Source organism: Asparagus officinalis, chromosome 4 (genome assembly GCF_001876935.1).
Source record: "Asparagus officinalis chromosome 4, Aspof.V1, whole genome shotgun sequence".
NCBI classification, from domain to species: Eukaryota; Viridiplantae; Streptophyta; class Magnoliopsida; order Asparagales; family Asparagaceae; genus Asparagus; species Asparagus officinalis.
The window spans coordinates 50282107-50297076 of record NC_033797.1 but is presented as its reverse complement, the minus strand read 5'-3'; the positions used below and the strand labels follow the sequence as shown (position 1 = coordinate 50297076).

The 14970-nt window shown below is 38.3% G+C and overlaps 1 protein-coding gene across 1 annotated transcript; it reads left to right on the top strand.

Annotated features, from left to right (window-relative positions):
* Positions 10714 to 13598, top strand: LOC109837430 (pentatricopeptide repeat-containing protein At3g49710). The gene is made up of 2 exons (XM_020405665.1): positions 10714 to 11729; positions 12041 to 13598. Exons 1-2 carry the CDS (start codon positions 11034 to 11036, stop codon positions 13499 to 13501), a joined length of 2157 nt encoding a protein of 718 aa, XP_020261254.1. The 5' UTR covers positions 10714 to 11033; the 3' UTR covers positions 13502 to 13598.

Here is a 14970-nt window from a genome sequence, read left to right as displayed (position 1 = left end):
GCCAGGCCGAGACACCCCAAGGGGTGTCCTCACCTTTTACCACCCCCCCTCTTAGTTTCCTATAAATAGGCCCCTTAGGCCTTCATTTCAAGGGGCTCCTGATTTTTGGTGGCTTTTGGTGACACCCCAGGGGTGTCTCGGCCTGGCCGAGACACCCCAAGGGGTGTCCTCACCTTTTACCACCCCCCCCCTCTTGGTTTCCTATAAATAGGCCCCTTAGGCCTTCATTTCAAGGGGCTCCTGATTTTTGGTGGCTTTTGGTGTTGGTTAATTTCAGGTCTTGAGCTTCTGCCTTGAGATCTGAAATTTAAGAGAGCCTAGGCGAAGCCCTGCCGGAGCGAGGAGTGAGCGAGCCGTCTACAGCAAAGGAGGAGTCTTTTTCTTCTTTCCCCTTCTCTTTTCCTTAGTGTTGCCCCTTAGCGGTGATACTAAGTAGAGCGAATATCTCGATTATCCAAGATAGGAGCTGTAAACTTCTAGATCTCACGCAGATCGACGAAGTTCTGCTTCTATATCCCTTCGCGGATAGACGAAGCTCTGTCCGATATTTCTGGATCAGAAGTTTCTAGATCAACGAAACTCTGTCCGATTTATCCGGCAACATCCCCGTCACAGGCCAAAGACCCACGCAAGCAAGAGATGACAAACAGCTCTTGCGTTTGTTTGAAAGGAGTTGCATTTATTTTGTTTTCATTGTGTATCGGTCTTATAAAAAGACTATCTTTTTATTTCATTGTAACGATCAAAGTTGTAATGAATGCATCAATGAATACAGCGACTTTTTCCGCAAACAGAGTCCTTGTGACACGAACTCATTCGTTCGTTTCTGCTTTGAAGGAGGAGTTAGTCACGTACCGTTGTTGCTCCAGGCGCTGTCTCGATTTGAGATCTTCGTTGTAACGGACCCCGTCCATAGGCTCCAAAGCCTTGGCCATCTGACGAGCAAGGTGTTGACGCCGTCTTTGGCGTGTTCTCTTTGATACCGCTGGAGCACCTTCATTAGCCATCTTCTTGGCGGAGGAGAAGCCCAGATCTGCAGATCTCTGCCTCACCTGATGGCACGCGCGAGGACGCCACGTGGTGCGAGCTCGTCCTCAGCATCGATCTGGCAAGGGGCTGTTGGGTCTTATTGACCGAGGGTCCCCGAACGAACCTGGAAGTAGGATTGCTTCCCTGCGCGCTGCTTGCGAGAGGTGGAATGGAGGGGATTGGAGAAGGCTACTCTTCGAACTTCTGCTTGATCCGAACTCAGTATTCGTCTCATTCATTCACCGCGGATCCTTGATGCGCTTTGCGTCCACGACCCGGCGTCCGTATGGTTTGCGCATTCCGTGCGCTCCCCTACTGGGCGTCCCAGTTGTTTCGGAAAAAGTTGCCTTCATCCCATGATTTCAGTAACTAAACGTTGATATACTCAACCGAAGTTCAGAATCTAACAAAAGAAAAAAATTACAACTTTTCGAAAATAACACAAGATCCTGAATTTTCCTCGGTCTTCTTGCTTGCCGTGGGTCTTTGCCCTTGGCCCTGGGGACTGATATTCCGGACCCACCATGCCCACTCAAATCCATGCTCTCCGAGTAACACATCGGCTCCAGCCCTTCGTCTATTTGCGTGAATCTAGAAGCTTTAAGCCGTCTATCTCGCTAGGAGATTATGAGCTCTTCTTAGTATTAACGCCCAAGGCGCTGAATACTTAAGATCCGACGGGTGGATGAAGGAATCCTGATTGAAAGACCTCTCTCTCTTGTGAATTGCACCGACCCACTCTCACTGCCCAGCAGGCTTCGCCAAGCTCTCCAAAAATCCTCCCTTCAAAGCAAGGCCCAAGGCGGCCTAGTTATAGTGTTGAGGAGGCCTATAGGGGTAGTATTTTTATTTGCGGGGGTTCCTTTGTGGGCCTAGACACCCCCTGGTGGTCTCGCTGGCGAACACCCCAAGGGTGTCTCGGCCATGGCCGAGACACCCCTGGGGTGTCTAGGCTTTTCCTAGACACCCCCGGGGTGTTTCGACCTCCCGAGACTCCGTTTGAGGTGATTCGGTTGTTTTCCCTGTAAATTCTTCGTCCGAACTCGGATTTGAGTGATTCCGGGTGCGTTGGATGCTTGACGAAGAGTTCGATCTGCTCTGGTGGTTGGATTATCTGTAGAGTGGTCGAGGCACGAAGGGCGTTGTCCTTTTTGTGAACAGTGCCGGGTTCCCGATTGGTTCGGGTCTTCGTTGTTCCGAAATCCTATCAGCTCACGTAGTTCGTCGATTCACTTCAATCGTTCATCGATGTCAATTGGACTCCTGTGGATCGGATAGTGACGTGCATCGTCGCTCTTTAACACTGAACCGTTCGTGGAGACCTATAGGCAATTTTCGATGCCTACAATTACATTATCTCGTATCATTAGTTATTATTCTTTTATAACTAATATAAAAGATAATTCTAAATAGCGTTGTGGTTATGTATGGTATTTACTCATGGGTTGTTTATATTGCATTTGCATATTTGTTGTTTGTTTGCTTCACTTTTTATATGAATTATTTTGTCATTTGTGGCAATATACATTGTATAAGCATGTTGTTTTTCAGTATTTATTTATGGTATTATTAGATTTTTATGTCCTTTTATTGTGTCATTGTTTGTTGTTCATTCTCTATTCATTATTTTTGGTCACTTTGTGTTGTGTTTTACTTTTTCATTCTTTTTATAATTACTATTCTCTTTTTTATTATAGTGTATTCACGTATATTATTATATTTACGATATATATTTCTATTAATTTATAGTCATTCATCATTTCCAGTATCAACTTTGTCTAATCGTGTTCTGTTTCATGTGTTATCAGTGTTTATGTTCACATGTCATCAATTATTCATGGTATGTTTATCTAAAATATATAGGTGTTTCTATTATACGAATTTATGCTTAATGTATTTATATGATTTTGACAATTATGCAATATATTGTTACATTTGAATTAATTTTATACAGTAATGATTATTATTGTTGTATCTTGTTTATATTTATTTTTTTTACCTTATGACTATTACTAATATTTCTTATTTATCATATTATTTATCGAATATAATTATGTCCTTTTTAATATGTTTTATATAATATGTTTATTTTGAACCACTTGTTAGCTCTTATGTCTATTTTATCATATAATATTTTTGTGACTGTCTTCATCATAATTTATCTTGTTAGCATGATTAGTACTATAAGTGTTCAGACTTTTATATGCTTATTATTATGTACTAGTGTGAACATCGTGCAAAGCATGTCATATTTTTCCCTGCTACAGTAATACCGATTTTAACTACTACGATGATTTTTATTTGCTACAGTATCCCGCTTCTGCTACGGTATTCCCATGTGCTATACAGTAAATTTTTTTCAAAAAAAGCCACAATGTCCAGTTTCATGTTTGCTACTGTAATAATACTACAGTAAAATGCTATTGTAGCATTTACTATAGCATGAATAGTAAATCTTGGGTTCTCCCATTTGTATAGAGGAGTAGATGTGTTTTCATTTTTAACGCTTATTATACATGATGATTATATTTGCTATACACATCATATGTTTCTGAATCTTGTTTATCTTTTTTCTTTGATATCTTTTGTTTTATGCTTTAATTTTATTTATGTTTCTTTGAACCTGTCTATGATTTTGCATTATTTACCTTGTGCTATATAACTATTTGTATGCTAATAATTATTGTGTATCATTTCATTCTGCTATTGATTATTATTATGATTTGTCTCTGTTTATTTGTCTATATGTATTGATGTGTTACTATCTATGTTTATTTCTTTTACTTAATGCTATTTCAATTGTGATTATATATGTTCTGTATACCTTATTATAATCCTTATTGTCCTTCTGTCTGATTTGTTCTGTATTCTTGTCTTATATCTTGTGCTTCTAGTAATATATGTGCTTCATTTGTTTATGACTATTTGAATATTGATATTTATTTATTTGTATATATGTATTTTTATACTTTCACTGTTTATTATCATCATGTTCTATCCTTATTGTTTGTTCTTGTTTGATTATTATATCTATGCTTTTTTACGTGCATTAATATTTTTGACTACTTTAAACATATGTTGTTATAATACTATCTTTGAACCTTTTTAACATAATTACAAATTTTTTGGAATTTTTGTCTTATATGTCTTATTTGGTTGAATGTGATTTGTTGATTGCATTCATGTGTTTTGTTTGTAATTATACTTCTTTGTACATCTTGAATGTCTATTCTACTAACTGATTGTATGATATTTCTATTGTGATTTGATATTTTTTATTATTTTTATGTCTCTTTATGTTGTCTATTATGTTTGTTTAAACTATATGTATGTTTGAATCTTTACTATTTTGTTTTGCTTACATACTCTTCAAATGTTTCTTTTGCTTTTGCTTGTATATGATTCATCTGTTATTTGTATTGTGTTTTATGTTTTTGTGTTTTATCATGTTTATCATCTGCTTACGTATGAGTGATTTATATTTTGTTGAGATCTTTTTGTCTTTTATCTTCTTTTAGTTATTTATATTGTTTAGTTGATATGTTTTATCATATATTCTAGTGGTTGATAATTGTTTGAATTATGTATTTATATTTCATATCATATTTTGTATGCTATATATTTGTTATAGTTTGCCATTTCTGTGTTATTGATTATATTTTAACACTGTGATGTGTTGTCTTATGATACTATATCAATAATATCATGTTGACATTATGTTTTTCTATGATTGTATATTTGATGTTGACTTCTTTGCTATTATGCTATGTTTGACTGATACTTATATTTTTGTCTGTGCCTAGATGTTTGTGTTATTTTATAATTTGATACGTATCAACTAGTTTATTTATAATATACATGCTTTTTTATGCCTGTGTAATCTTTTTCAAATATATGTTCACTCTGTTTATGTTAATCTTACCTCATTCTTATTATTTATACTACTTACCAGACTTTCTTATGACCTTGATTTGCTTTATATGTTTGCATTGACTGTTCACTTCTGATTATTATTATTACTCTGATATATACACACCGTGAATGAACGTGATACTTTGTGTGCTGTATCTTTCTTTTGAATTATTCTCTATTGTGTCTTGTATAACTTATAATATATTATGTCACACACATACATATCCTTGTATAACTTATAATATATTATGTCACACACATACATATCTATTTTCTCATTCAACATTTGCTCACACATTTGTCATGATGTGTTATGACCTTATGCACACATACATATCTATTTTCTCATTCAACATTTGCTCACACATTTGTCATGATGTGTTATGACCTTATGTTACATATATTCCCTTGATGATTGCAAGCTTTTTTACTTGTGTGTTATCATTATTCCTGCTTATTTTATATCCTCTGACTATACATTATTGATCTATACTATATACCTTTTACTATTAACTGTTATCATCATATTCTGCTTGTTTGGCTTTGTATTTGACTTGTCCATATAACTTATATTTGATATTGATGTCTAATGTATTCTCATAACATGTTTCATGCCTTATATATATAATTTATGAATTTACATTCACATTTTCTCATCTTCTTCATTTAAAGAATATTATATCTGAATGATGCTTTGTATAGATTGTTTTTATTGCTTTTCTATCTGTGTACTATATTTTTTATTAACTCTATATGATTAAATATTATTTTGTGTCTATTGTGATAACTTAATGTTTTTATTATAGCGAATTGTATATTTACATTCATATATCTCTAGTGTTTTTATTATAATGAATTGTATAATTATATTGTGATAACTTAGTGTTTGTGTGTCTGTATTTTGATTGTGTTTGACTAACTATAATTTTCTCACACTCTGCTTATGGATATACAATTTATTTTAAATTCTTCTCTATATGTGTTGAATTGAGTCTCTCGTTCCATATCTCTATCATTGGGTCTTTGTGCATCACACTTATTTTAATTCCAAGGACGGAATTTGTTTTAAGGGGGGTAGAATATAATGACCATAAATTTTTCGATATTGATTTGAATAATTTCTCTGGTATTTTAAATATTAAATTATTATTTTTGAAAAGAGTATATTTTTTCCTTGTTACCTGTAAACAATCTGCCTCTCTCTCTCTAATCTCTCATCTCTCCTCCCTACCCCCACTTCCCTAAATCCCTCCTCAATTTCTGCTTCCCCCTCCCTCATGTTTCCCCCTCTCCTCCTCAAAAGAACCTCCACTTACTCTCTCCTCTCATCAGCTCTCTCTCTCTCTCTCTCTCTCTCTCCTCTCTCTCTCTCTCTCTCATCTCTCCACTCAACCCAACTCAGCCACGCCCCCTCAGTCTAACACGCGTCACCGTTTCCATCATGGCCTCATTCCTACCGCCCCAAGCCCTAAGCTCCCAGCTTTGCCACCTCCTCGCCCCCTCCCCTCTCGCGACCCTGCCAGCTTTCTCCCTGACGCCCTCAACTTCCTCAGCAGTGTCCAGTTCTCTTCTCTTCCTCTTCTCATTGCCGCCCAGCTCGCCTCCCTACACTCGCTGCAGCTGCCCCTTCTATAACTCCAGCTACCCGACCATGCCGCACTCTTTTGCTCCTGCCGTTCCTCCTCCTGCTCCCTCCTCACCACACGCCCTCAACTCCTCCAACCGCCGCCTCAGCAAACGCCCAGGCGGCCGGTTACTCTACTCCGCCTCTTCCACTCCAGCCTCCCCACACCATCGCCTCTCCTCTCCAGCCCCAGCTTCCTCCTTCTCACTCAACGCTCCCCTCACTCACAACACAGCTCACCCCCTATCATCACTCCTCAGCTTACGCGTGACAGCCCTGCAGCCTCTTCCCTCCGGCTGCCTCATCCACCATGCCAAACCACCTATTTCCACTTCGTCGTCGCCGCACACAGCACGATGCTAACCCATCGCACCTTTGTAGCAGTTGCTCCAGCAGCCTCCGCCGCTCTCCTCAAGCTCTTTGCAGCGCCGTCGACGCGGTCAGCACACCGTCGGCACGGTTAGCAGCGCTCCTCACCGTCGCTGTCCCGTCCACTGGCCCCTTGGCCTCGCTGGCAAGATCCCGTTTCTTATTGACTCGTCATTACAATTTTAGATCTGTTATGAATTATCTTCTTATATTAGATTGGGATATAATTATCTGTGTGGGTTTTGTTTGATGAATAATATTAATTAATAATAATAAATAATATACCGTAAGGAAAATAACTTATTTTGCAAAAGGGTTATTTTAAGTAAATAAATTTATTATTTTAGAAGATTATTTTAGAACAATTTTATGATTTATAATTCTTAGATTTAATTATGTGATATGCCATGATATTATTGTACATGATCAGTTACATTATTATTTCTTATTGTGATTGAGGACCGTTAGTAGTTCATGACCTTAGTGGCCTTGTACAAGACCTAGAGACATGTGTATGTTGACTTAGAAAAACAAGAAGAGTTGGGGTGGGAAAGTCTTGGTTCATGTGATCGGATGTGGCTGTTGATGTATCTTCCAGGCTCGCACCAGTGAATTTGTGTAGTCACTGGAGTTGGTTTGTTGGACAAAAGTAAATTCGTGTAGTCACTTTGGTCAGTAAATTTGTGTAGTCACCCGAGTTTTACTTGAGTTCGGACCAGACCGAAATCGGATTGTGTGTGGTCCTCTGACCGGTTTGTGAACAGTCAGTTATCCGATAATATGAACGTTGACTCTATGTGAGATATGGACTAGTAACCTGTTATAGGATGGTTAGTTACATGACCTCGTTACTTAGATAATTATATATTCTTGTGAGATGTGGACCAGTTATATATCTTTTCATACATAGATTGAGATTGATATTTAATTATCTACAATTTGAGACATATGGTATATATATGAGAGTTTTCTTGTTTGGATTATTTCACTCGACGTACTACGTCTCGTGTTGTAGATTTTTAAGTATTAATTCCATCTAGTTGTATGACCTAGTTACTTGCATGATTACTCTAATCGTTATATTCTAGTAGTGGATTGCATTTAGATTATTAGAATTCTAGTACCATGCTTCTATTATTATTACTGTTATTGCATCGGTTGTACGACCATTTCTATTCTTCCTTGTGAGATCTTACCGTGTGCCATGCACGCTGACGTACTTCTTTTCTCTTGGAATAGACGTCAGATTTAGAGGGCGGACAGGTTCAGTTCGGAGTCGTACAAGAGTTAGAGTATCCTCCGCAGGAAGGCCTTACGGACGGAGTAGAAGAACACGTCAAAGCTTAGTTATCTCTTTTGTTTAGTTGATGACCCTATTTTACTTTTGTAGTACTTTCCATTTCCACCTGATCGATGTATTTTATATCTTTCCAGCATTTCATTCAGATAGTTTTGTCTAAGGGCATGTTTGGCCCGAATATTATGTTTGAATGATATTTCAGTTGTGATATGTATCTTTTGGTTCTGAGTTGTTTATTATATTCTTTCTACTGTGATCAGGGATTTGTGACTTCGTATTATATTGCTCGACGCTTAGCGTATTAGATTGAGTAGAATGATCAAGTACTTATTTCTCCTCAGTCTAATATGTCGCGGGCTTATTCACATTCCGATTCCCTGTTATTTTGGGAAGTTGGGCGTGACACTTGACCTATTTCTTCCTTCTTGCTAGAGGAATGAGACTTGAGTGGTGGAGAAATGGTGGATGGAGGTGTTGGGGCTGTGGTGTTAGCTGGCTGGGGGAGGGGCTGTGGTGTTAGCTAGCACATGTGCTTAGGTTTCTTGAAATAGTACAAATAATGAGGGCTTTTGTGTAAAACTCCCCCTTTCTATTATCGCAAACAAAAAATTGTTTAAAATACAATTATATATAGTTTTAGAATGGTATAATGATATTTTGGAATAAATTTTAACTAGGGTTTAAGCCATAATTAATTATGGTTCATACTAACAATTATTTGTGAACAAAATAAATTAGATTAATGACCTTAATGAAGACACAGTCAAAGTAATATTCTCGTGTCATTGTAAAGCGTGTGTTGAAATTACCAATTATAAGGCTTGGTACCGGTGTGGGTAACGGTATCTGGTCATCGAAATGAAGAAGATTGAGATATTACACCGACAAAGCAAGGGTACAATTAGTGTAGGACACTCTCTGGCAAAGAGATGCAAATTTGCAACTGTTAAAGGATATCCTCTACAAAGCAAGGGATGCAATGAAGAGGTATGCCCACAAGAAGCGACGGGACAAAGAGTTCAATGTTGATGACATTTCTTCTTCGCTTTAGACAAACTTCTAGGGGTTGTAGGAAGATCTAGAAGCTAGCGACTTGGTTTTATGGACCCTATGTCGTTGAAGCTTAGGTGGGCAGCGTAGCATACAAATTTTATCTTCCAAGTGAATCAAAAGTGCACTTAGTATTTCATACATCCCAGCAACTGACATACCAAAACTTTGGGAAGAAGCAAAGCCTATTCCTGAAAAGATTCTAGACCTATAGCTTAAGATGCTGGCAAGCAAGGGGTGGTGGTGTATGTTCTAACCAAGCGGCGAGGAGGTGAAGAAACTAAGGCTTCATGGGAGGAACACTACCATTTATCGCCAAATATCCTTCTTTGGTCTCGAGTAAGAGCCCATTGCAGACGGAGAATTGTTAGGGGTCTTAGCTGGCCGATAATCTTGGCGATAGTGGAATTAAGCAACCAACAAATTAGTGACGATGTAGGTAGTTCAGATAAGTTGTTCGTCTTTCAATAGTAGATCTGTAGATGTACCAGGCGTATAATGACTAAGAGAGGAAATTGTAAGAACAAACATTATGATTAATCCAATCTAATTTCTCTTAAACTTCTTCTCTCATTCTTCCTCCTCTTCTTTCACTATTCTATCCTTTTTCCCCTCATGTTTCTTCTTAATTGACCTTTGTAGGAATATGAGGTCGTGCACGAAGAGTCATGCACGAAGATGTGCTTGATTTCCATTCGAGCAAACTTGTTACCATGACATCCTCGTCATGGTCGTCACCATCCATGTTAATCAAACAAGATAAATCATCAATACCGACAACATTTAAGATATTCCTTTTTGGACCCAAAATTCATAGCAAATTCATGGGACCAACTATGAGATAGAGTGATGCGTGTCTTTTTTTTTGTGATTCTAATCAAGATCAATGGCTACTATAGATACACCTCACATGTCTCATAATTAGTCCCATGATTTTGGTCTAAAATTAATTTCTCCATCCATGTGTAACAACCTTTCCACTTTTATCTATTGGCAAGCAATCTTCACATTTTTATCAAACTTTAGCCTTCTACCCATGAAAAGCTCTAGGGTGCACAAGAAACAACTCATATAGCAGTGGGGCTAAGAGAATTTCAATATAAAGTCATAGATGAAAGAAAAAGCTCCTTGGACAACCATAGCCTGCGTTCAAATGAACCCAACTGTCCCCCTGATCACCATCGCCCTCATTACTTTTTGCACCCTCCTAAAATCAAAGCTATTGGGCTGTCAAAGAAACGACTTCAAACACTAGTTGGTCAAACATAATTTTCCTAGTAAAAAAGAAAAAGAATATTTTCACATAAACCTCCTGATCTTAGGGGTCTATTGTATATTACCCCCATGAACTTTGTTTGTGCCACATTACTTGAACTTTGGGGGTGTTTCATAATAGCTCTTGACCTTTAACCTTTATCTCGCTTGACCACCTTGCGTTTAACTTAGAAAAAAAGAAAGGGGAAAAAAACTGTCATTTATCACATACCTCTTCCCCTAAATTTCGGGTTTTTTATTCTCTCAAAAAAATGTTGGTTATTTGCAAAAGTATATGTACCGAGTTTGATCAAAAGTTCACAATTAAAGGGGCCTCTTGTGAAACACTCCAAAGACTAGAGATTTATGTGAGCTAAACAAAATTTAGAAGGGTTACATGATACACACCCAAAAGTTGACGAGGGTTTTGTGAATTAAAAGACGGTCACCGATAAAAGAACAAAAACCTTTTTAACACCACAAGTGCGGATTCAAATGAATCAATTCCCTCTCATTAATAGCCCCCTCCAAACATTCCGCGCCCTCCTAAAATCCTGCATCTCCGGCCGCAACCTCGTCTCCGGCGCTGCCCTGCACGCCCTCTACATCAAGTCCTTCGTTCCCCAGTCCACCTACGTCTCCAACCACTTCGTCCTCCTCTACTCCAATTGCAACTCCCTCTCTCTCGCCAACCAACTGTTCGACGAAATCCCCCACCCAAATGTTTTTTCCTACAACGTCCTCCTCAACGCCCATGCTCGCCTCTCCACCTCAGGAGATTCTTTGACCGCTCTCTTTCGTCGAATCCCGGACCCTGATGTTGTCTCCTACAACACCCTTCTCTCTGCTTTTGCGGTCGGTGGTTGGAGCGACAATGCGGTTGATTTGTTCAATGAAATGAGGAAAAGGGATTTGGATTGTGATGGGTTCACGTTGTCATCAGTGATATCGAGTTTGAATGGCAGTGGGGTCGAGCAATTTCATGGGTTGGTGATGGTTTCAGGTTTGGATGTGTATGTGTCTGTTGGGAACGTGTTAATGAGCTCTTATAGCAAAATGGGAATGTTGATGGAGGCTGAGAGAGTGTTTGAAGGGATGGGCAATGAGAAGAGAGATGGAGTTTCTTGGAATTGTATGATTGTGGCTTACGGGCAGCATCGTGAAGGATTGAAGGCTTTGAGCTTGTTTCAGGTACTCATGGAAGAAATGAAAATTTTTCCCATTTCACTTATTTTTAAGGGTTACTTGCAGGTTAGAACCCCCGCAGTTGTATTGTTGTAGATCGAGCCCCTAAGTGCAAATTTTCGGACATGTCCAATATAGTGGTATATCGAATCTAGACAATCCATTACTCATATTTTCTACAGTTACAGTCGTTGATAAATGTTTTTAGACCTCAAAGAACCTTTCATCTTAATGTGGAATGAGTTTTGGTAGGTTTCATCATTTCTTCATGTTGAAATCTGTCAAATTGTTTGTTTAGTTTATGCTTGTTCTTCCAGGAAATGGTCCATAGCGGCTTTGACATTGACATGTTCACCCTAGCGAGTTTGTTGACAGCATTTACGAGTGTGAAAGATATAAGGGGTGGTGCCCAGTTCCATGCCCAACTAATCAAAACCTCGTTTGAGCGCAATTCTCATGTAGGCAGCAGTTTAATCGATCTCTACTCCAAATCTCGTGAAATTCTCAATGCTAAGAAGGTGTTTGAAGAAGTAAACGAACCAGATTTGGTCGTTTGGAATACAATGATCTCGGGCTACTCTTTAAATGGTGAATTCTCTGAGGAGGGTCTTCATTGCTTTATACAGATGCAACGAGCTGGGTTTAAACCTGATGATTGCACTTTTGTTTGTGCCATCAGTGCATGCTCGAACCTCTCATCTCCATCACAAGGACAACAATTGCACAATTTAGCAATGAAGACAAAGTTCCCTAGCAGTCTGATAGCAGTTAACAATGCTTTGATTTCTATGTACTCAAAGTGTGGAAAACTCAATGATGCTGAGAAGATCTTCAGTAGGATGCCAGAGCGTAACACTGTCTCATTCAATTCTATGATTGCTGGTTATGCTCAGCATGGGCTTGGAAATGAAGCATTGGATCTGTTTCAAGAAATGCTTGAATTGAAGAACTCTCCTACAAGCATCACATTCATCTCGGTGCTCTCAGCTTGTGCCCACACTGGGCGAATCGACGAAGGCTTGGGCTACTTCAATTCAATGAAAAATATATATGGCATTGAGCCGGAGGAGGAACATTATTCTTGTGCTATTGATCTCCTAGCTCGTGCTGGGATGTTTCTGGAAGCTGAGGAGCTGATCAACTCAATGCCGTTTGACCTAGATACAATCGGTTGGGCTGCATTGCTCGGTGCATGTAGGACTCATGGTAATCTCAAATTGGGTGCTAAGGCAGCAGAGGAGCTTCTCAAGCTTGAACCCTCAAATGCTGCTGCATATGCAATGCTCTCAAATTTGTATGCCACAAAAGGGAAATGGGATGAGGTTGCTTCAGTTAGAAAGCTGATGAAAGACAGAGGAGTACAGAAAAAACCTGGATGTAGTTGGATCGAATTGAATAGAAAGGTCCACATATTTGTTGCTGATGATGTTTCTCACCCAAAGATAAAGGAGGTTTATATGTTCTTGGAGGAGATTGTGGAGAAAATGAAGGCAGCCGGGTATGTGCCTGATCTTAGGTGGGCAATGGCCAAGGATGATTCTAGAGAGGGGGAGCTGAGACTAGAGCATCATAGCGAGAAGCTTGCGGTCGCTTTTGGGTTGATTAGTACTCGAGATGGGGAACCGATATTGGTTGTGAAGAACCTTAGGATATGTGGTGATTGCCACACTGCGATTAAGTTTATTTCCAGGATAACAGGGAGGGAGATTACAGTGAGGGATGCACATAGATATCATTGTTTCAGGGAGGGGAGTTGTTCTTGTGGGGATTATTGGTGATTGCCTCAAATTACAGTGACACAACTAATCGTCATTTAATAATCTTGACTGAATTCTTCATGATACGTATTGAATGTTCGAAAAATGGTGAGCAAAGGTCATGAAGGTATGATCGCACTACTGAAACACTTATCGGAAAGTTGCTGAATTATTCGGACTTGTTTTATAGTCATAACTATTCTCCAAGTTTTTGATTAAGTTACTGATGGAAATTTTCTTGATCAGCACTCAAGATGAGATGGATAAATGAAATTTAGTGTTGGCTATCATCTCTAGCGTCATCAAAGGTTGAGAAGACAGATGAAATAACACTGCCATTTTCAACAGGTACACTCAGTGTATATGTTCACATTCGTTGGGCAAATATTTCTTACATGTTCATCATTCATCTGATGTTAAATTTTATTGAGTGGCTTTGTGGCACACTATGAGTAGGACGAATATAGTTGTTTTGTTCCTTATAAAAGAAATACAGGTTTATTTATTCAATAATTTGTCAATTCATACTGAACTAATTATCAAAGGTCATGCTATTCTTTAGAATTATGTTTCAGGGTTTTATCTTTAATAGGGTTTCGCCATTTTATTAAAGCAAGAATAAACTCCTTTTATTGTATATGCTGTGACGCCCCTGTTTTCACACATGACTGCAGTCCAAAGTGAACCCAAAGATGTCAAACCGGCCATGCACCCAACACTGTGCATAAACACGTTTCACTGTCACCATTAATATCATTCTAGCAGATGTCAAATGCAAAGAAGTTAGGGTACAAGCAGATATAATAAAGATGAGACTACAATGAACATAATGTAGAGAAGAGATATTCAATAGTAACTGTAATTATGTCCCAACATAAGAAAGAAAAATACATCTGATAAACTGAAATAAGAACAATGAGTCTCTAACGCATAAGAGTCAACTGAATAGTACATAGACACTTAGCCTCCAAAGTAAAATACATCTCTAAAAGATTAAAATCATAAATAGTCTAATGTGCAGCACTAACTAGTTACCTATAAATGACGATAAACTATGCCGAGTCTCTGTCAATTTGCGGCTTTCCAGATCCCTGACCCGCTACCTGAAAAAGATGGAATCAACGAGCGTTAGAGCGCTAGCAAGAACATCTCTACCGCCAATACTAGTCATAGCACGTAATATATAAATTATACACCCTGTACTAAGAGGAGTTAAGATTTAGAAACCCACAACACGAGATGAGTACATCGAGCGAATAATCCAAACAAGAAAACCCTCATGTATATACCACTAGTATAGTGCACGTGCGTTGCACATGAAATTGTATTTGTTTGTTGTTCTAAATTTTTTAATTATATAAGAACTTATCTAACACAACGGATAATTAAAATTGTTATCCTTGTCATGTATAAATATATATTAGATTGTTCACTCATAAAGATAACTACAAATGAACCACAAATATAAAAAGGCTTAATTGATTTTAAAT

Excerpts from the sequence above, each read along its gene's own strand:
- LOC109837430 (XM_020405665.1), top strand. The coding sequence starts at position 11,034 with ATGAATCAATTCCCTCTCATTAATAGCCCCCTCCAAACATTCCGCGCC. Across the intron at positions 11,730-12,040 it reads AGGCTTTGAGCTTGTTTCAG|GAAATGGTCCATAGCGGCTT; the intron begins GTACTCATGGAA and ends TTGTTCTTCCAG.